The sequence below is a fragment of the Drosophila biarmipes genome, chromosome 2R (genome assembly GCF_025231255.1).
Source record: "Drosophila biarmipes strain raj3 chromosome 2R, RU_DBia_V1.1, whole genome shotgun sequence".
NCBI lineage: Eukaryota > Metazoa > Arthropoda > Insecta > Diptera > Drosophilidae > Drosophila > Drosophila biarmipes.
The window spans coordinates 7,950,040-7,973,090 of NC_066615.1; the positions used below are offsets into that span (position 1 = coordinate 7,950,040).

The following is a 23,051-nucleotide window of genomic DNA, read 5'->3' on the forward strand; positions in this document are numbered from 1 at the left end:
CGGCGTTTGGACCCCGCTATAAATATTCGAGTTCAGCTCGGAGTCTGTACAGTTCCTTAGCACAGTCAGTTATACACGGAGCTAAAGATGCGATCCCAACTAGTCCTCGCCCTTGGTCTTGTGGCTCTGGTGGCGGCCGCTTTCGGCGCAACCACATCAGATCCGTCTTCGTCTACCACCACATCAGATCCATCTTCGTCTACTACCACATCAGATCCGTCCTCGTCCTCCTCCACATCGGATCCGTCCTCGTCCAGCACCACATCAGATCCGTCCTCGTCTTCCACTACATCTGATCCGAGTTCGAGTTCGTCGACTACTTCAGATCCCTCGAGTTCGAGTTCTTCGAGTACTTCAGATCCTTCCACCACTTCCAGCACTTCCTCGACCTCAACTCCTTCCTCGACTTCGACGACTTCAACCTCGCCGTCTTCTTCCAGTACCACCAGTTCCACGTCCTCTGACACGTCCTCCTCGACCACCAGCGAGGTGAAAAAGCTGAAGAGACAGCTTCGCAGGCAGCGCAAACTGAATCGCAATGTGAGGCGTCAGGAGCGCAAGGTGAGACAGGAGCTTCGCCAAGAAAAACAGAAATTAAGACGCCAGGAACAGCGTGCTGCACGGAGGCGCAATCGTCGGGGTTAGAAAGTAAATTTCCACTACTAAATTGTCAAGAAAATAATAAAATGGGTGTGTGAAGAGCAACCTTTTCCTTTTAATAGAGGGTGAAAGACTTTGTGCTGCGCAAAAAGCTCAAGAGTCTACATGTCAAGTCCCAATTTCTTCATAGATAAAACACGAAAAGGATAAAACAGGACAGCACAAGAAGTGCGATAGGAATGTAGATATACTTCCAGGAAATCCTAGCGGAGGCAAGAATAAAGCAGCAGATCTGCTGCATGTGGTGTGCAATCTCAGTTGATTTTGGAAAACATTGATAGTATTTGGCACTAGGTTTTAAATGAATCGTCCGATTTTAGGCATGTAGGCAGGCAGGTTAAAGGTTTCAATAAGCCTTCCATTAAAAACGAATTCAAATCGTTTATAGCAATTTGTTGAATATAAATATATTCACGTTAATTGTAAAGTTGAGAACGGCTGCGTTCTAAAAACCTATGGGGGCATAGGAGTGGAGTTACGGTTTAACTGCGCATATAGTTCAGGTTTCGTATCGACCAAATCTAACGCCTTTAAACGCTAGCCAAAAGTTGATTAAATTGGACAATCACAATCACAAGTTGCTTAGCTGTGTACATATATGGGTGGGGTTCAGGGTAATCTAAGGAGTAGGATAAGCTGACGAACTCGGCCAATCTCACATGTTTATACCCTTGCAGAGGGCATAATGATTTCAGTCAGAAGTTTGCAACGCAGTGAAGGAAACGAAGGAGTATATGTAGCTTGATCAGCGAGGACGAGTCAATCTAGCCATGTCCTCCATGTCCAAACTAGTCTCTCAGTTTTGAAACTATTGGGCTGAAACTTTTCCAAAAGTGTTCTTTCATTTGCAGGTAGTAAATAAGTCGGAACCAGTCGGATCGGATAACTATATCTTTTAGCTCCCATAGGAATAATCGGAATAGGAAACGGAATATGTCTTTGGTGTTCTTTGACATAATTTGTTTAATTAGTTCTGAATTTCGAATTAAATTTTATGAAAATCGGGCAACTATCTCATATACGAAAGATCGGAAAATTGGTGGGAAAATAACATGAAACAAATGATAGCTTTGGTGTTTTTTGACATATTATCTTATAATATTGGTAATATCATTTTTTATACTTTTAGGAATTTCGAACTAAATATAATAAAAAACGGTCGACTCTAACAAATATGTAGCTTTCAAAGAAACGGTCAGAGAAATAATATTAAAATATTATTAATTATTATTATTTCTTATAACTGCAAGGTATATAAACTTCGGCTTGCCGAATCTAATTTCCTTTCTTGTTTTGTTGGTTAAACAACAACTTGAAATAAAACATTCGGCTGAACCAATTTCTTTTTGTATATTTTGACATTTCATTTTTCTTTTTTGTATTTGACATATCGCATTGTTCATTTGAAATTATTATTTAACAGATAAAAGCATTATCAAACATTACAGCACCAAAAGTATAAAAGTAAACAATTCAAATTTTTCCACATCCAAAATGGCTTATATATAAAACAAATCCATTTCTATTTAATTAATTTTTAACAGTTGCATAGTATTAACTGGGTATTTATAAGTTTGTAACATTACCATACAACTTCAAAAGGTAAAATAAAAGTTTGTTTAAATACTGAGTTGTCTAAATACCACCGTATAAAAATTATGGGCAAAAGTTTTTTTTATTTACTTTTTTTTTCTGATTTCCCAAAAACGGCTCTAACGATTTCAAATAAAATGTTAAGGTGTACAGCCTTTTAGATTCCTCAACTTTTGGCGTACGACACATTCTTGTAAAAATAGATGTTTCAAAGTTATTAATCAACAAAGAGCCCACATTAACCAGCTCAGACCATCCTACACTGCCTGAGCATTGACTTTTTTTTGTGTGAATCCAAACGCCATTTGAAGGTCCTGGAAATTAAAGATGATGTTAAACTTTTTTTTACCACCTTTTCAAAAACTCTATATGCCATTGTTAAGTTGTTTAATTTCAATGAAGCGTGCCAAATGTAAAAAATGTGGGAAGTGTATTTATTTAGTGTATAGTTGATATCAGAATTTTTGTTTTTTGAGGGTCCGATTGTCACTTTAGGAGGATCGGGAGGTGTTTTGGTTTGATCTACATAACCACAATTCGAAAAAGACTGTAGTGCCTATGCTAGAAACAACATTTTAGCTGAAATGCATTGGTCTCGTTTGAGCCAAAAATGTTTTTGCCACGCCCGCTCCAACGCCCACAATTCACGGAAGACTGTAGCGCATGCATCTTTTTAACTAAATACAAAATACGATACCTATCGCTTAGGCCCAAAAACATTTTGTCACGCCCACTTTAAGGCTTACAGCCACCCAAAACTGGGGCAGCCACAGTTTTCATGCTAGAAAAAATTTCAACTGAAAAGTGTTAGCCCTATAAATTCCTATCGATTGATAAAAAAAAATTACACTGAAATTGCTGGTAGGTGGCGCTTTGCTGCTTATATGTATACATATCCCCATTTCCCTTTTGCTCCCATAAGCTCAGAAACGGCCATCTGACAGTCGAGGGACTCGATTATAGCGTTCTTTCTTGTTGATTTTGGAGTCTTGTAGACTAATGGGTGTATAAAGTGTCTCGAAATAGACTTTTGTTCTACGACTTTTGAAAAAGCCACTAGTTTGGCGGGAATTAAAAAAATCTGAAATGCTAATAGTAGTGATCCGGACATCGGATTTTAACAAATGAAATGTCAATCGACGCGTATCCTCAGTAAGAATTAAACTTGGTTAACTTTCACTTTTACACTTTTACTGATCTTTCTCTCAAACCGTGATATTTCTAAAGGCATATGTGCAGTGTTTTTTTTTTTAGTTTTTGCGATATAACGGGTGTTTTTTTTTAGAGGTATAGAACTTTAAGTTGCAATAAAACAACGATGGATTATACGATTGACATGAATTTTTTTTATTTGAAAGATAATCTTGTGGCATTACATTTTATATATGATTTGGACGTCCAATTTTCGATGATTTTTCCCAACATTTGTGGCCGTATATCGGCAATAACACGGCGAATGTTGTCTTCCAAATGGTCAAGCGTTTGTGGCTTATCCGCATAGACCAATGACTTTACATAGCCCCACAGAAAGTAGTCCAGCGGTGTTAAATCACAAGATCTTGGAGGCCAATTTACAGGTCCAAAACGTGAAATTAGGCGGTCACCAAACGTGTCTTTCAATAAATCGATGGCACGCGAGCTGCGTCTTGTTGGAACCAGAGCTCCTGGACATCATGGCTGTTCAATTCAATGCTGTTCAATTCAGGAAAAGTTAGTAATCATGGCTCTATACCGATCACCATTGACTGTAACGTTCTGGCCATCATCGTTTTTGAAGAAGTACGGACCAATGATTCCATCAGCCCATAAAGCGCACCAAACAGTCAGTTTTTTTTGGATGTAATTGTGTTTCGACATACACTTGAGGATTAGCTTCACTCCATATGCGGCAGTTTTATTTGTTGATGTAGCCATTCAACCAGAAGTGCGCTTCATCGCTAAACAAAATTCGCTTATGAAAATCGGGAACAACGACAATCTTGTTTTGGGCCCATTCGACCAATCTACGCCTTGCTTGATGATCGTTTGGTTTCAATTCTTGCACGAGTGAGATTTTGTAAGCACGCAACCCAAGATCCTTCCGGGTCTTCCTCAATGCTACGCTCTACAGTAGCAATCTGTACGCACCGTAGGGCGTCTCTGGGCATGCGAGTTATCAATAAGAGTAAACGTGGTGCGAAAACGTTCCATGGTTAATCGACTTAACTGCTCTGATGGACGATTTTGTCGACGGTGAAATGGACGTAGTGCGCGATACGTATTCCGCACTGAACCATTACTTTCGAAATAAAATTGCACTGTTTGCAAGCGTTGTTCAGGCGTGAGTCTTTTCATGATGAATTGCCAAACCAAACTGAGAATAAATCACTTGACAGCTGTTTAATCGGTCGCCATCTTGAACAGTGATGCCAACTTAAAGTTCTATACCTCTATATAGTAGTTGCACCCTATATATAGTAGTTGCTTTCACACACTCCAGATGCATGTCCCCAACTACGTGTACTGAAGCCCACTGTGGTATTAATTGCATTAAAATGGTCCAGAATTCAGCAAGTGGATTTCTCACGTGTTTGTCTGCTTTTACCACTTATATATAATGATCACTTTGCCGAACCAATTTTAAGTGATATATTGGCGCAGTACTTGGAGTTTTTATTCACGGGCGGACGGGTAAATTCTTGTTGTATTGCCTGTGTCCCAAAATATAGTAAATATCTTAACTTAAAATGGAGAGCTTATCCTTAAGACACAAATAGGGAAATTGGCTTGTTCAATATTATTTTAAGTGTGCGGTTCAGAAACTGGAGTAGAAAAAAAACAAGCGCATTTCTCCAAATTCCAGGACTTTAAAGTTTTTTTATTATTGACGATTTAATGGAGATAACGGGCTCTCACTGCTCTATTAAAAACATCAGCGCTACATTTAAGATTACATCTTTAAAAAGCCAATGGTGTTTTATTTACATAAGCTCGATGGGTGTGCAAAGCTTCAATATTCGCGGTAAAAATAATATACATAGTTTGCTGTTAAGGTGCCGGTACCTCTGGCGAATAAACAATATCTGTTGATCTATTTTTTAACCCAAGTGCCTGTATTTACACACTTGCGAAAAAAGCACTATTAGTAGCAGCCAATTCAAAAATGTATTGTTTCGTTCGAAAACAAAAGAACCTTCCACAGCCATCTTTAATTTTTAGTTCGCCTCATGTCGTAACCCCGAATAGAGAACTAAATCTGTTTACTTTAGCCCGCAAATAAAGATTCCTCCAGAGCAAACACAGATTAAGCAATCAGACCAGACCAATTGAGATCTTCCCCATAAAAGCTCGATTTTCAATCAGAATATTCACAGTACCCCACTAAGTGACACACAGAAAAGAAGATGTGCTCCAAATTCGTCCTCGCCTTTGGTCTTCTGGCTCTGGCTGCGACTGCCTACGCCGCAGGAACTGATCCCGCCACACCACCCGCCACACCACCCGCCACGCCACCCGCCACACCACCCGCTTCATCGACCCCACCATCATCTTCGCCAACTACACCACCTTCTTCGCCATCGACCCCAAGTTCGCCATCCACACCAAGCTCGCCCACCACTCCGACGACCCCGAATACACCAGCGACCCCGACTACGCCCTCTTCGCCCCCGTCCCCCACTCCTAGTGACAATAACTCCAGCACCGAGAAAGAGGTGACCAAGCTGGAGCGCCAGGTTCGGAGGCTGAGGAGACAGATGAACCGGATGAGGCGCCAGGGACGCCTGGAGCGCCAGGAGATCCGTCAGATAAGGCGCCAAGCAGGACGGCGTCAGAGGCGACGAAACCAGCGCGGATTCCGCCAGCGCAGGGGTCGATTCTAAGAATATTTACGAATTGGAAACGATTGGCCAAAAACATCTAATAAAGTTGGGGAAAGCGTCAGCTGCGCCGTCGGCAAAAGAACATGGTTTTAGGTATTGCATTTTTTGTTAAGTAGCAGATCGGAACTACGTTTAAAAATCTTAAGAACTAGTGTTTCCTAAAATCGATTGTTTCGACTGAAAATTGGTTGAATTTTAATGATAAAAAAACGGGTATTTAAGGAATTTTAAAATTAAAATCCACTTGATTACAACTAGTGACTTCGCTGATTTGTAAGTATGTTTCTGTAGGGCATACTTCTTTTCGCACGTAGCCTAAAGTCTAAATAGGTATTTGGTAATCGCCATTCTGTGTTCTCATTTATTTGGAAACGTTTATTATCAAAATTAAAAAGGCGTTTTGCTTGTGTACCTTATTTATTATTTGTTCATATTTATTTAGAAACGTTTATTGTCAGAGGCAAAAAGGCGTTTTGTTTGTGTACCTGTATTTGCACACTCGCTAGCAACAGACTACCGCAAAAAATCAGCAAATCCTCTATTGTCTAAATCGACACCAAAAGCTTTCCACTGTCGTTTTTAGACTTATTGAACAAGTGCCCAGCTGGGCCACGCTCCACATACAAGGATTAAGAACAAGCACAGATTCGGCGTTTGGACCCCGCTATAAATATTCGAGTTCAGCTCGGAGTCTGTACAGTTCCTTAGCACAGTCAGTTATACACGGAGCTAAAGATGCGATCCCAACTAGTCCTCGCCCTTGGTCTTGTGGCTCTGGTGGCGGCCGCTTTCGGCGCAACCACATCAGATCCGTCTTCGTCTACCACCACATCAGATCCATCTTCGTCTACTACCACATCAGATCCGTCCTCGTCCTCCTCCACATCGGATCCGTCCTCGTCCAGCACCACATCAGATCCGTCCTCGTCTTCCACTACATCTGATCCGAGTTCGAGTTCGTCGACTACTTCAGATCCCTCGAGTTCGAGTTCCTCGAGTACTTCAGATCCTTCCACCACTTCCAGCACTTCCTCGACCTCAACTCCTTCCTCGACTTCGACGACTTCAACCTCGCCGTCTTCTTCCAGTACCACCAGTTCCACGTCCTCTGACACGTCCTCCTCGACCACCAGCGAGGTGAAAAAGCTGAAGAGACAGCTTCGCAGGCAGCGCAAACTGAATCGCAATGTGAGGCGTCAGGAGCGCAAGGTGAAACAGGAGCTTCGCCAAGAAAAACAGAAATTAAGGCGCCAGGAACAGCGTGCTGCACGGAGGCGCAACCGTCGGGGTTAGGAAGTAAATTTCTACAATTAAATTTTCAACAAAAATAAAATGGAAATGTGAAAAGCAAAGTTTTCCAATAGATTGCGGTCTGAGTATCGAACCTGTCACCTTAAACGTTTTCAGCATGATCAAAGTCAGCTAAAAGCTTTTTCTAATGATGCTTGGAAAAAATAAATTAGCTGACTTACGTGCGTTTTGAACGGAAAATATAAGACACCAAAACCTATAAATTAGCACTCATTTAAAGGAAGTGTTGTTAAGAGTGATTATCTAAAATTTTAACTGAAATGTATTTGTCTCATCAATATTGATGACCCAATCGATTGACCCAAAAAAAATGTGCCACGCCCACTTTAACGCCCGCAAACCGCCCAAAAGGGTGGTGGCCACAGTCGTCATGCTAGAAAACTGCCGCCCACATAACACATACCAAAATAGCCGGTATGTGGCGCTTTACAATATTTCTTCGCTGCTTATATATATCCACTTTAATTTTGCTCCCTCAAGCTGAGTAACGGGTATCTGATAGTCGAGACTATAGCATTCTTCCTTGTTAGTTTTTAAATCGGCTCATGTCGTAACCTTCATTAGAGAACTAAATATGTTTGCTTTCGCAAGCAAATAAAGAACCAGATCCAGCCATCCCACACACTTCACCGCCAAAGTTGCCCACCTCTCCAACGCACCCAACTAAATAAAAAGTCTAAAAGATATGAGAAAAATGTTTACGTTGGGGGTCAACATTTTTCGCATGGCTGATAAGTATTGTATTGCATTCCCAATCCCGTTCAGAACCTACCAATAGCCACAGGCATATACAGGTATATTCTGTGGTCTTGGCAATATACATTTTTGAGCTATGGGTAGAGTTTAACAAAAAAGGAAGTTAACTTTGGCAAGGCGAAGTTTGTATACCCTTGCTCTTATGAGAAATAATGTTAGTAACACCATGTTCAATTTTTAAGGATCGTTGCTAGGTTTAGTGATACAAAAAAAAACAGGAGTAAAAGAAAATACGATCAAATTCAACAAAGCAAATTGCTCTTACATCCCACCAAGACAACATTTTACATGCAACAACCTTGAAAATGTATACAGCGATTTATCTTCCCCCACCCTTATTACCGGGGACTTCAATAGCTGGCATACGTTATGGGGTTCACCTAGGAATAACAAAAAAGGAAATACACTTTCCCAATTTATTCACCAATCTCCTTTAACCCTACTAAACGATGGTTCTCCCACACATTTCAGCACCCACAACACTCTCACACACGTCGATCTCACTCTCGCATCTGCGACAATTGCCCTTGAATCCGTTTGGTTCATCGAGTCAAGTACGCTTGGAAGCGACCACTTTCCGATCATCACAACACTATTTGACACTACTTCTACCCCTACCTTCTTACCTAAATTCAAATTAGACGACGCAAACTGGCCCAAATACGTCGAAGCTAGTAACTACTTCCACCTTCACCGGCCCATAAGCCAAAATCTTAATAAGGAAGCCGCTAACCTTAAAAGAATAGTTCACCAAAGCGCCAACTGTTCTATCCCACAATCCATATCTAATCCCCATTCTAAACGCACAGTACCATGGTGGAACATTCACCTAGAAACACTTAAAAAATCAAAAAACGCTTACTTTAATATCCTTCGACGAAACATCTCCAACACGAACATAATTAACTATAGAAGAGCCAATGCCCTTCTCAAACGCGAAATAAAAAAAGCTAAGCGTAACTCACTGGAAATATTCACCTCCGAAATTAATCCAAACTCTTCGACCTCCAAAATTTGGAGTAATCTTCGAAGATTCTGTGGACTCCGACCTAGAATCGGTATCCACTGCATCGCACAACCAAATTCACCCAATAAAATAACAAATAGCTCAGAGATAGCCAATGAACTATGTTCCTTTTGGTCCTCACAATCAAGCTAACTTCTCAGCAACCTTCACCCACCACAAAAATAACATTCTACCCATCCACCAGAATTACCAGCCTTCCACTAGCGCATTAAAAATAGATTCTCCTAACACCTCCCTTGAACTCAATATAGCCCTGTCAAAGCAAAAAGGAAAAACCCCAGGTCTCGATCGTGTCTCCTACCAAATGCTAAAGAACCTTCACCCAGCAGTAAAACTCAGACTACGTGATCATTTTAACAGTATATTTAACAGCTTCATCCCACAACATTACAAACTTAGTAAAATTATACCTATTCACAAACCTAATACAGACAGAACATCCCTAAACTCTTATCGTCCCATATCCCTCAATTCATGCTTCGCTAAAACGCAAGATAAAATCATTGCAAATCGGCTATGGTGGTTTGTTTCCTACAACAACTCGATCGATAGTCGTCAAACTGGATTTCGAAAAGGGAAGTCAATATCAGACAATCTACTGGTTCTAGATCACCTGATATCCTCTTCCTTATCAACTAAGAATCACTTATCAGTGATCTCACTGGATTTTACAAAAGCGTTTGATAAAATTGGAATCCATACTGTTGTCGACGAACTGCAGTCATGGAAAATTGGCCCTAAGATTATAAATTATTGCATTAATTTCATGACCAACAGAAAAATCAAAGTCTATGCCAATAACCATTTTTCATTCACCCGCCCACAACACAACGGCATTCCCCAAGGTTCGCCACTCTCAGTAATTCTGTTCCTCATCGCGTTTAACAAACTAAATCTAGTTATCCTTAATCACAAACAATTCAACTTTTGCGCCTTCGCCGACGATTATCACATATTTAAAAAGATAAACAAAGACACTCAAATAAATATTTACCCCCTCCTTAATGATATCCAAACTTGGTGTGAATACTCCGGCGCTGTCCTGTCACTCAACAAGTGCAAACACCTTCATTTTTGTAAAAAACACTCCTGCCAACTTCGAATATCCACTACACTTGCACCAATAGACAACACTAATACGTTAAAAATACTAGGAATAACATTCAATAAGAAATATAATTGGGCAGATCACGTTCCCTCTCAAATCGCCTCAATATCATAAAGTCCATATCGAGCAACAAGTTCAACTGCAACCACCTCACCATCTTAAACATTATAAAAGCGCTTATTTTGTCAAAAATTGACTTCGGCATACCCTTTTACGGTAATTGCACAACATCCACAATTAAGCCAATTAAAAGCATTTACCACTCTGCCATCAGATCAGCTCTAGGTGCTTTTCGAACCACCCCCATCCATAACATCCTCTTCGAGTCTAACATGATGCCAATAGATATCCGAACCAAGTTTTGTATCTCCAAAACTATAAAACCCATCCTACTCTCCCATAACTCTCCGCTAAAATTGATAGTAACCAAAATATTAAAAAGAAAGAAGCGAATCCCAAAGATTCCATCTGTCGTCCACAGAGCCTTGAATTTCGCCATAGAACTTGGTTTACCAACCATACCACCCATTTCTAAAAAACCCGTTAACCCACCTTGGTCGGATGTATCCAATTTGATAGATACAACTCTGCGTAAACTATCGAAAGCCACCACTCCGCAACTAGTCTACCAGCAAAAGTTTCTCGAATTCAAAAACAAATACCCGACCAGCACATTCATCTACACCGATGGTTCCAAAATTTCAGGCGCAACATCCTTTAGTGTAGTATCCGACGACATAGGCCAACAGCACTTACTACCATACTATAGCTCCATCTTCTCTGCCGAAATCATTGCTATCTACAATGCAGTCCTTTAGCTCAACACTCACCAAACTCCTCAGTAATCTGTTCCGACTCCCTGTCGGCGTTAAATGCTATAGCAAATCCCTCCAATAATTCCATCTACCCAGCCACAATCAGACAAATTCTGTTAAAAAACGTTAACAAAATAACCATTAAATGGATCCCTGGTCACTGCGGCACACAAGGCAACGAAATTGCTGATGAAACCGCCAAAATCGCCTTTGCATTGCACCTGACATTCTACGACAACCTGAACATAACAGATATCCTAAAACAAATTAAAAAACACTATAAAGAACTACAGACTTCTCTTTTTAACCAAACAAATACATATTACAAATCAAACAATACAGATCAAAACAATATATACAATTATGGTCGACTCCAAACCGACCTATTCATCCCCCGTCATACCTTCACAAAAATTGTACGTCTTCGGTTAGGACACACTAACTTAACCCATAGCTACCTTTTTACTCGCCCTCCCACATAACCCTCTTGCCCCCTATGCAACAACGAAATAAGAACTCCTCAACACATCCTAACAGAATGTTCCTATCTCGATTCCATAAGATCGTCTCTCTTCACTTCCACAAACCCCTTACAATCCATATTCATCCCCAGCGCGCCACAAATAACAAAAATTATAAAATTCCCTAGCTATAATAATATAATTAATGAAATTTAATAAGCTTGTGAAGTTATAGATAAATGTTGTTATGAAATTTATATTGAAATTTGTTAACTAGTTTTTAAGCTTAAGGCCACGTAGCTATAGCTTAACTTAAGTTCGCCTGTAAATTTTACATTATAGTCGAACTTTTTATAATAATAATAATAACAAAGCGAATATTTTTTGTAAATATATTTTCCTTCTTTCTCTGACCGCTGTCAAAAGACAGATATTTGTTAGAGACGTTCGATTTTTATTAAATTTAAAAATTAAATTTCAGATGCAAAAGGAATAAATTAATTTCGGTTAACGTCGATTTCATAAAATATTTTCAGTCTGTTCGAGACATTTTATTTGATATTGGAGGTTTTTTTTTTAAATAAAAAGTAAAATGTATTAGTGAAATGTATTAGCTTTATCATTATCTATCTATCTATCCATCTATCTATCTCTCTAACGCCTAAAGGTAGCCAAAACGCTTGCACCCTCCCCCTACCATTGTCAATATGTCCGCTTGGGAACTTCGGGCAGCAATGTTTAAAAAGACCGCCACAAATTAATGGTGATGCCAATTATTTTACTTTTTCTGTTCAAAGTTGAGATTATCGAGCTATTACGATAGGGTCATATTGCACCTATGTAAATTTGCCACCAAAACAAAGGTTACGGAGTAATTTAAAAAGAAAATAAAATGCCTGTGGATTGGTTCGGTTATGTCTACGCTGCCACAGTGGCCGCCGGTGGAATTATGGGATTCGCGAAGGCGGGTGAGTTGGGCTCCCCTTGATCACATCGCCTTCCACATTCTATTGTGCAACCTCATGCATTTTCAGGTTCCATTCCCTCCTTGGGTGCCGGCCTGGCCTTTGGAGCCCTACTCGGCTATGGAGCGCACCTGAACTCTCAGGACACGCCACGCCCACTGCTCCAACTGGGCACCTCCTTGTTTTTGGCCGGACTAATGGGCGCCCGGTGGAATCGTTCCGGAAAACTAATGCCCGCCGGCGTGGTCTGCATGCTGTCCGTTGCCGCTTTGGTTAAAAATGTGGCCACCTACAATCGCTACCTTATGCCCACTCCAACAAAGGGGACCTAAATGGATTCCGTTACCAAGAATTCCATAATGCTGGACTTGCCAGGACATTTTTTACTATACTTTTCATTTACATACACATGCTAATTGCTGTATTGATTGTGTTATCTACTTTTTTGGTGATTGGACTTCTCGTATAGCGCTGTGTCACTTTCTAAGCTAGCGATAAGGAAAACTGTACTTGTTGGCTGCAAATAAATTGTATCTTCTATGCTTTTATCATCTAAAACTAAACGACTAAAATTGAAATTGTTTACCTATAAAATACAACCAGTAAAACATATAAAATTGTATAGCATACTTTTAGGCACTATCTGAAAGTTAAATTCATGTTTTATAAAAACCAACCCACTTTTATAAAAACGCATTGGAATTTTGTACAAATAAATCTCTTTATATATATTCTTCTTAAACTATTTTTTTGTTTCTTTTGTGTGTGTGATAAATTTACAGTTTTATTTATTTTACGATGTTGAGTTGACTACAACTAAAACTTAGCTATTACATTTTTCATTGCTGTATAAAAAGAGCATTAGGCTAGGTAAACGTAGATAGATGAATTTTGCTTTAGAATTTAGACTTCTAAAATGTAATACAATAATGAATGAAAAATTTAAGTTTTCTTGTAGGCAAAGTGCGGCAAGGCAGGTAAATGAACGATTCTCAACCTTTCTAGCAATTTTCTAACAGAAAATGATAAATATTTTGTTAAGTAAAGAGTACAAATTATATATGTTTATCACATTGGAAAGTGGGATTATTATTAATTTTCCTTTCGGTTGATTTGTGGCTCAAAGAATAATTTAGGTTGTGTGCCAAAAGTGCGTGCGTAGGTGAACTTTTTACAGAATAATATGTACTATTTTACAAGAACTTGCATTAAATTAAATTACAAAATATATGCATGTACTGAACATAACAACTCGGCTTTGTAGCCTTAGTTGCATTTAACAGACAATATTTTAAATTAGTTGCGGCTAGAACTAACAACAAATCAATAGGGTTTCATACAGATTATAATAGTAATAAATTCTAGCTAAAAACACTAACTGCAAACATTTGTTCCAATTTCGATGGCAGTGACGTCTGCGTGCCAGTTCCGAACGTTCCCCAATGTTGCTTCATGCACTTTCACTAGAACGGAAACAGCTTCCAGTTAACCACTGCGGAGTGCGGGAACGGGTCGAAAACGGAAGCGGGGAAACAAAAAAGAAAAACAAAGAAAATTAGAGATAATGGAAAATACAATTCGCGTGGGGCGTGCAAAATAAATGAGCTAATCTTGGAGGTTTATTCGGTATGCAATTAAGAGATAGGTTTGCAGACGCCGACCATTTTGATTTGTGTGGGTGGTTGTGTGATATGTGCGTGTGTTCCATTCCATGCGTTTCCGTTTGCCAAATTACTCTGTTTCACTTTTGCCATTTTTCTTTCTTATTTTTAGTACGCAAATGCGTTCTGACTCCATGCCATTCTTGTAGATCATATATATTACTTAATTGCTACAGTTAGAGATGTTTCGATATAATTTCTTTTGGTTTTGCCTTCAAACAGTGTGTATGCTTGTGTGGTGGTGTGAGGTAAAGAGCGTGTAAGTTTGTATGCTGGTATGTGTGTGCATGTTTCAATGCCAATTTGTTTCTAGTTCGATTTAATTTTGTTTTTATGTGTGGGGGCGAGTGTTCGATGCAATTTTAGAAAAAAAGAGCGAGAAATAAACCGCGCAAGAAATAGAAAATTCAGCGATGAATCTTTTCGTCGATTTTGAAAGAGGTGGTATGAGAGTTTATCTTAAAGCATGCTTTATGAGGTCTGCGGATGTGTGAATGCAAATGTCCTAATCGAATTCTGCCAGCCTTTCGGAGACAATGATAACCGTTCAAATGGGGTAAACTAAAATGGTACACTACATTATTCGTAGAAACATGCCAACATTAGGATTCAAGAACTACTATTGAACGGTTTTAAAGCGTTTCCGTACTACGAGATTAAATATGATCGATGCAATATGCCAGATGCCAAATGCTTAAGATACGAGGGTAATCCATATTACAGCTTCATGGACCATTGCGCATGAGCTTAGCACTTGGATTTCGTTTCGCAGCCTCAACAACCACTATAAAAGTTATTTAAATATTAAAGAACAGGCAGCGTAAAAGATAAGAGTACTACTAAAACTATCGCGCATCCATGCTCTACGGTAATTCGTAGCGTACTTAAGGGCAAAGCTTTAGACTACTAGGGGGAGTTAAGAACCCGATTTGAATGCTGGATTGGTTTTGGGCTTACCGCACGCAAGGATAACGAATCGGTAACGGTTTCGGTTATCGGTATCTGTATCGGAATCTGTATCGGTTTCGGTTGCGTTCGGTTTGGCATTTACTTGTGTGTGATGCGTGTGTTGCTTTGTTTAGTGTATGTGGATCTGTATTTGATGTTGTTGGGGAGCCTTCGGTTCGTTTGGGGATGTTCGTTTGCTCAAGCAGCTTCTGGCTAGCAGTAAGTAGTAGCTTATGATAGTTGGTATCAGAGTTCTCTGCCGCATCTCCTCAGATCGTTTTTACATGACTCGTGTTCGGCGTATTAGTTTTTGTGTTTTGATTTTGGGTTTCTTGGCGGTTTCCGTGGTGCTTGACGCACTGTTACTGTTGTCCAACACCGCTGGCTGATTGTTTGTGGTGTCGCCAATATAGTTTGCCGCATATTGCTGCTGTTGTGGCTGACTACTGCTGTTACTACTACTGCTACTACTAGGTTTGTATGCCTTAATACTACTCCGATTTGGCGTACGTTTCAAGAAGGCGCTGCCATCTGGCTGCTGCTGCTGTACATGTTGCTGCTGCTGCTTGCCGGATGTTGCCGTGCTGACTGACGACGACACGGAGGTGGTTGTGCTGGTGGCTGCCGATCCACCATCATGCAAGGCTTGCAGTTTTTTAAAGTACGCATCGAGAAATGATGAAGTTGTTATCGGTTTGGCGGGTGTTGCTGATGTGGGTGTTGCCGATGTCGCCGACGTAGCTGATGTCTGGGCAGCACTGGTTGCCGCTGTGGGTTGTGTGGGGAACTTACGTTTTTGCCGCTCAATCGCTTCATTGCTCTGAATGCCGGCAGTCGCCTCGTTTTCCTCATCGGGCAGCCCATCCTGGAGTTGCTGCTGCTCCTGGAGGTGTTGCTGCTGCTGCTGTTGTTGCTGCTGCTGTCTCTGGTTCTCATCCTTGCTGTTCGGCGGCTGTTGTTTCGCCCCGTTGTTGCTGCTGCTGCTGCTGCTGCTGCTGGTTACACTATAATTTGTAAGGCGTTTTTGTACCAAAGGGATTTCAACTATCGACTGTTGTTGTTGTGACTGCTGTTGCTGTTGTTCTGGTTGCAATTTGGTAGCATGTTGTTGTGTCTGTAGCATGTGTAAATAGTATTCGATTTGTTTGCGTAGTTCGTGTGTATAGAATTGGAGTAGGTTCGGTGTTTGTGTGGTTGTTGTTCTGAGTTTGGGACTTGATGTTGCTGTTGTGTCATTGATGGTATTGCTGATGCCACTGCCGCTGCTGCTACTGACGCTGCTGCTGATGCGCGTCGTGACCAGCACACCATCGTCCTGCGTCCACTGTCGCTCGGGAAGGCTTCGATGCAGATAGCCAAAGGACTTCGACTTGGGCTTCACAGTGGTGGTTGTGGTCCGCACAGTGGTTGTCGGGGTTTTGGCGGTTGTTGGCGACGTCACAGCAGCTGCGTCAGCCGCAGAGCTCTGCTCGATCCTATTGTCCTGCTGGTTGGCCTCCTGCTCCTCGCTACTAGTGTTGCCCTCGTCCTGATCCTCATTACTCTCATTCTCGTCCTCCTGGGACTCGGTCTCCTCGCTACTATTCTCAATATCCTCAGCGGAATCTTTCTTGTTGTTGATTTTACTATTGTTTTTGTTTGGTTTTTGTGTGATTTTTTGGTGTTGGTATTGTTGTTGTAGTATCGAATTGGTGTATAAAGGTGTAAAGGTTTTTATATTAAAAAATTTGCATTCGGACTGTATTTGTGTACTTGTAACTCGAAAGTTATGTGTTTTTTGTGTATTTTAGTAATTTTAGAACTCTTAGCTTACACAACAAAACTACTGGAAAAACAGTCTTTTTCTAATTATATTACCTATTGTTCTGTACTCACTTGTAGACCAAACGATAGTTGTGTCCGTAATCGGGAATGATATTCGAGGGCAGCGGTGTGCATCGTCCATCCAGACAGTGCTGAGATTATAAAAAGGATTGTGGGTTAATTAATGGTAACATTGTCGTCACTGCAAAAAATGTTCAAGTCGGGCGTTAAATTTAGATTGTCTCCGCTCAAGGGAGAGACTTTTTGAAGAACAATTCTGTCCATTTTACTAAGCTGTCCGCTCAATGATTTTTTTTTTTTTTTAAGACGTCCATTTAAAGTCTCCGTTTACTAAAACTTTCTCAGGGTTGTTTCCCAAGTACATACATAACCGTTACCGCAGGCCGAGCCCTCGGCCGCTGGTCTGTAGGCCACGCAGTACCCCGTCTGGGCGTCGAAGCAGAAGAGCTGGGCACACACTCGCTCGTCCTTGAAGCAGGCGTAAGTTCCTCGATCCCTGCGGCACTGGGCATCCAGCGAAAGCAAGGTTCCCGGCAAAGACCTGCCCAGGGCGCTGTCCTCGTGCGGGGCATTGTGCAGGCAGGTGGCCGTATCTCCACTGCGAAAAGCAAGCAAGTCATCAATACTCTTCAAGGGAAAAAACATCTCTAAAACTCACTTGAGGAAGTGGTGGAAGCTCTGCACCGTGCACGCGGACCATCTGAAACCCCGCTCCGTGTGACGCAGATCGGACATGATGTAGCCATCCTCCCAGCGGCACCGCTGGGCCCCTGGTCCACCCAAGTAACTGGGCGGTGGCGATCCGTCATGCACCGCTCCCAACCTGAGAAACGAGCATGGGACACATTTTGATGAGGGGGGAAAAATGTTAATTGATTAATTGCACACCGAATGATGTCAAACGGAAATGCAAACGAGTTTCGATGACCAGTTTACAGCAGCGGAAATTATTCATGTTTTTTATTAGTTTGGGCGCCAAATGAAAACCGAATCGGTGATTCGGGGCGTTAAGTGGATTGGCGTTGATGGAATTAGTGCGGAAAAAAGGTTCCGTTTTGACGAAAAGCTTAGGAAAGACTACTTAATAAAGGAACCACAGGCGAATGTGATAGAAAACTTTTAAGTAGTTTGGCTTCTAGATTCGTTATTTTCGCTGGGTATCAGGTCATGTCATAGCGATTACTCACAGGTGTCCGACTTCATGGGCAGCCACGATGATGCCGCTGAAACCGCCGGTATCTTCGATGATGGCCACGCTGTTCACCTTCTCCAGTCGCTTGTTCACCACGCATGCGCCGCCGACGTAAGCGAAGCCTTTTCCGAATGAAAATACACGACCGAAATTAGGCAATTAGTGGTTGCTTACTCAGTTGCAGTTTCTTTTTTGTTTCTTGTCCAACAGGAAGTTGGCACTTTTTTCCAAGTCGCCGTCGCCGTTGCAGTTATTAAATGAAAACCTAATGTTTTTTTCGCAACTGAGTAATTTGTTTCTCTATTTTCACTTTCAAACATTGTATTATATTGTTTTTACATAATAACTGTAACCGCTGGGAGAAGCGGGTCGCTTTAGTGGTTGTGATTTGATGTGAGAGACCAATTAGTTAGTGGGTGCATTTTATGTTTAAATTTAGTCACAATTACTATCGCTTAGATTAAGTTTGTCCACAGCCCATAAAAGTGTATATGTTAGGCGTATGTTAGTATAACCAGAGCCTTTAATAAGTTACAAAGTCTGTTTAAATTTAATTATTAAATACAAAATAAATCCATAAATTATTAATCTTATCTGTAAACCAGAGCCTTTTATAAGTTACAAAAATATAAATAGCTCACGACATTCGCTGCTTCACTAAAATCTTGCATTTATTAGTGCTTTTTAGATTGTTGACAGAGTTTAGCCGCAGAAACTATATGGCTTATTTTTATAGGTTTTTTAGCACATTTATACACATTATGCTTTACAGAAGATGGGGTCTAAAGATAAAAAACAATTAATGGAAAAAGTAAATATATTTTAAAAGGGTGTCTTTAAGTATGAAACAAAAATTTCCAACCTGATGTCAATTTTAAAGCTTTCTAGTCGAGACCTCTTGGACACAAAAGTATTTACAAAAGAAGAAGGCAGTTCGATAGGAGTGAAAATCGCAAGTGATACAGTAGTTCACTGAACAATACAATGTGATTTGCATAGGTTCGTGATAGAGAGGAAACTGTACAGCTTTTAGGAATATGGCCAAGATGGCGCATGCGCAGCCGACTTCCTGTTCTTGTTCTTCTTGCTGTACAAAAGCCGCGTGCGACACAAAGAAATACACATAAAATATATAGTTTAGATCTCAGAAAGAGAGAGGTGGCTCAACAGTAGACAGAGAGGGGGCGAGGATAAGAATAGAGACAAAGAGACGTGCATGAAATTCAATTAAATTGGCTCGATTTGGTTGATGATGGAGCGACGCATTTTTGGGTTTGGCGGTGGCCGCCTTTAATGTTTACGCGTTTGCTTAACTTCTGTGTTTCTTTTTTGTATCATTTTTTGCATTTATCTGTACAGATGTTGGCTAACAAACTGCCAGCTAGTGGTTGGGTCTTTACCTGCGGTACCGCGATTACATTCATCATAAGCGGAGGTGCGACGGCACATATCGAGTCTGCGGGCGAAAATTGTTCAAAAATGCGTAGAAATTTTAGATTTGGTTTCTTTCGGAGGTTTTCAGCTTCGTTTAATCAATTATCTCCTCTTGGTGGTTGATCGATAGTGGTTCGCCATTATGTAGACCTGCCCAATTGGCAATTGAGTAATTGCGCAGCAATTTGCGCGGCTAGTTGCACTTTTAGAGTCAAGAGCAAGGGGAAAGGGAAAAGTATCCTATCTTCGGATATCCGAAGTCCGTTCATAGCTGAAATAACTAAAACATCTAAAAATAGCTACAGCCGAAGGCCTTAATGAGATATTTTATATCAAATATTTCTTCTAATCCAACTAATTGTGTTTTTTTCCTTAAAGAGTATCCAATAATTTAGGCGCATAAACCACCATTATGTACTAAATCTTGATGTAAATGTTTGCTTCAACCAATGAGACCTTTAAGCAGCTACAATATACTGAATAAATCAACCGGTTTTATGGTTTTTGGTCCGATCCGCTACTCAAATTAGTTTAACGCTTCGAGATTAACTTTTTTCCTTTGCTTAAATGTGGTAATTTTGGTGTTTTTGTGAGTATGTGTGTCGTGTAGTTGGGCTAGTAATTTATTAAGACCCACACGCATTTTTAGTCAATCTTACTGTTTTTAAGTGTGCCTTTAGCTTTGGAGGTGCAAACCGAGAACTGACTAAAGTATGTTAAACACCCGTATGACATTTGTTCTAGGTGTGTTTCTATGTGTAATGTATGAGTGTCGTGAGGGTAAGTCTAGGATTTTGGTGGAATTTCTTTAAAATCTTTTTACCCGCTGTGCCCTTGGTGCAACGACCTCCTTTACGCCTGCGACACATATCATACCTAGACACGAGTAGACATTATACATATGTATTTGCTTGGGAAATCTTTGGAAAATCTTTGATAAATTGGAAGGAATTATAGGGGTAGGATAGAGGAAAACGCTTGGAGCTAAATCCGCTGACGATTCTGCAAAGAGAACACAAAGCACAGGAGGGAAACTAGGACCGTTCCCCAACCACTCACTTGGTTATGGCAACGGCAATATCGTAGACCGGCAGTCGGCGTTCCCGGAACAGATATTTTCCCATGTCCGTGAGAGCAGCAGCCGAGTCAATGGCATCCCGACCCACTCGATTACGCTCCAGATAGGGAGTGGCATCTCGACCCTGAAAAGGAATACATTTTTGGGGTTAAAAGTGACCAATTACATAAAAAATCTGGTTATGGTTTAATATTGTATTTTAGAAGTAATCGAACCAATCAAAAACAATTAAAATAAGCATACATATTATTATGAAATCTTCAATAGAACTTATATTTTAACTTGTATAGTACCATTTTATACTAAAAAGTCGCGTGGCCGTCAGCTGGCTGCCTGGACTAACTTCTTTTAATCTTTGCATATACTACCCATTAAAGTCAATCCCTGGGGCTGACATTTATGGCTCGTAAAGTCCCCCACAGCAGCCCCGTTGAACCCTGTGACCCACATTAGAATACAGTAGGCCATCATCAGGTAGTAAAATTGCAAAATATTCGACAAAATCGCCCCAAGGAAGCTTTCAATGCGATGATGCAACTGATTTGGCATTTGACTGAGCGAATGAAAAGAGCTTCAAGTGATATATTTATGGCCCATTCGTCGGTGAAAATGAAGCTGGAAACCGAAGTCGAAACGGAAATCAAGTGAACGTGAAAAACGTGCTGCTAAAACCGAGCCTAGCGATAAGGCCAATGCAGCAGATGATCGTCATTAGTTGCACTTCGAAAAAAGGGTTTATACTTTTTGAAAAAAAGGTTTTATTTTACAAGAAGGGATAAGTACTTTATTTCTTAAAATTAAATTAACATAACAGTTTAATACAAATAGAACCCATCATTTTCTTTCCACAAAATTAAAATGTTTGTGCTTTATTAAACGGCATCCTGAAGATACATTTTTTTTAAAACCTTTTCTATTTATTTTCCGCATTTTAACCCTTTTTTCTTGAGTGTGCGGATGATGATCAAGCTAGGCAAAGTCAAAGTCGTGTGGGTTTCCTTTGGAAATTCGTTGCTTTTGATTGTTAGGCTGCGGCTGTGGAAAACCAGTTGCAATTGTGCGTTGCATAATTGGAGCTGCAGTTGCAGTGGCCATTTCATCAGCTGTGTATGTATCTCCGAGGGCAACTTTCAGCACTCGTAAATCCACGTAAATCCACGGATAACGTAAGCGCCAATATCGTGACCGAAGGGGCGTTTAAGATTTACCGAAGTGACAGCTACATAAATTAAAATAACACAATTGTCAATCACTTTGAGCCCTAGGCAAATCAATATGTTAATACGGCTCCAGAGCTAATCTGTGTGCCCGAACCAGTTGCAGCTTGCAGTTTCCACTTCCAGTTTCCACCGGAGGTGCAGGTGATAAAACCAAAGCTAAGTGACAAACCGCACTCGGTTGACACATTTGATTTGCAGCCATTTGCCAACTGGAAAACAATCTCTCAGATACTCCGTCCGTAAGCTTCATTTGTATCTATTCCTAAGCTGGCGAACCGAAGTCGGAGTCAAAGTCTTTTGATAAATTACCAACTAGTTGGACAGACAGCAGATGTCTAGGAAATGAACACAGTCTGACAAAGTGATCCAAAAACCGAGAGACCCCGCAAACACTTTGAAATCTGAACATTGCCAAATGAGATGCAAACGTATCGCTCGATTGGGTGTATCTGTATCTGAATTTGAGTCTAAAACTTAATCCAACATTAACAGTCCGCACTCAAAGTCTATTCGTTTCGTTTCTGCCTCGTTCCCGTCCAACTTTTTGGACGATCTGACACATTGATCATTTAAAAGTGCGGGCACGTCGTTCTCCCGAAAGAAGCAAAATTCGAATTGAATGTTTTTGGTAATTTTCGACAGACACAACTATCAAGAATTTTAAATGCTTCGATTGCGGTGGCCTTGGGCCAAGTGGGAAAGGCAACTGGCTTAGATTGGAATCCACGAAATTACAAATAATTATTGTGGAATTGCATTTTGAGTGGTTTATTAGAGCAGTCTCTGTCTTAAGCTGAAGATGAAGATTCACTTGAGTTGCTTGTTGATGAGCTTGATTGTAGCTGTAATAGTAACTTGTTCACAGGCGAAAAGCAATTGAAAAGAGTAAATATTTCAAGCTATCATTGCTTTTATTGCGTAATCCAATAGACCGCTTCCTTAATCCAGGCAGCATGCAAACTAATTGTTTCGCGGCTTACTTCTTTGCCCAGCTCTCAGCCCAGCGATTCCCAGATGCTATACACGGCCGTCAACGTCACACAAGTTGGCATGGGAAAGACAAAAAGACAAATTTGCCTAAGAGGTAGACCACCAACAGACAGAGCCACGAACGCAGTGTCTCCCAGGCACAATCTCC

The 23,051-nt window shown here is 40.6% G+C and overlaps 3 protein-coding genes across 10 annotated transcripts in view; 2 read left to right on the forward strand and 1 right to left on the reverse strand.

The window, feature by feature from the left end:
• Nucleotides 1–82: 82 nt before the first annotated feature.
• On the forward strand, nucleotides 83–7,406 carry LOC108026601 (uncharacterized protein DDB_G0271670). The gene is made up of 3 exons (XM_017097574.3): nucleotides 83–640; nucleotides 5,629–6,102; nucleotides 6,865–7,406. Exons 1-3 carry the CDS (start codon nucleotides 88–90, stop codon nucleotides 7,404–7,406), a joined length of 1,569 nt encoding a protein of 522 aa, XP_016953063.2. The 5' UTR covers nucleotides 83–87.
• A 4,991-nt stretch (nucleotides 7,407–12,397) lies between these two features.
• LOC108026557 (transmembrane protein 14 homolog) lies at nucleotides 12,398–13,104 on the forward strand. Its single transcript, XM_017097508.3, has 2 exons — nucleotides 12,398–12,559; nucleotides 12,626–13,104. The coding sequence occupies exons 1-2, from the start codon at nucleotides 12,484–12,486 to the stop codon at nucleotides 12,886–12,888; spliced, it is 339 nt and encodes a 112-aa protein (XP_016952997.1). The 5' UTR covers nucleotides 12,398–12,483; the 3' UTR covers nucleotides 12,889–13,104.
• A 154-nt stretch (nucleotides 13,105–13,258) lies between these two features.
• The window catches only part of LOC108026773 (venom metalloproteinase 3), a 47,173-nt gene continuing 37,380 nt past the window's right edge, over nucleotides 13,259–23,051 (reverse strand). Inside the window, exons 8-15 of one of the 8 annotated variants that reach the window (XR_006367609.2) lie at nucleotides 20,675–20,817; nucleotides 19,582–19,637; nucleotides 18,177–18,303; nucleotides 17,648–17,812; nucleotides 17,356–17,587; nucleotides 17,041–17,120; nucleotides 15,175–16,790; nucleotides 13,259–14,048 (exon numbers count right to left, since the gene is read on the reverse strand). Coding sequence is in view for 7 of the 8 variants with exons in the window: in XM_044091646.2 (XP_043947581.2) it covers nucleotides 15,446–16,790; nucleotides 17,041–17,120; nucleotides 17,356–17,587; nucleotides 17,648–17,812; nucleotides 18,177–18,303; nucleotides 19,582–19,637; nucleotides 20,675–20,817 (2,148 nt within the window). In the remaining variant the exon portion in view is untranslated. Of the gene's footprint in view, nucleotides 16,791–17,040; nucleotides 17,121–17,355; nucleotides 17,588–17,647; nucleotides 17,813–18,176; nucleotides 18,304–19,581; nucleotides 19,638–20,438; nucleotides 20,492–20,674; nucleotides 20,818–23,051 lie in introns of all 8 variants that reach the window. The other 7 variants (XM_017097920.3, XM_017097921.3, XM_017097927.3 and 4 more) reach the window with 7 other exon arrangements.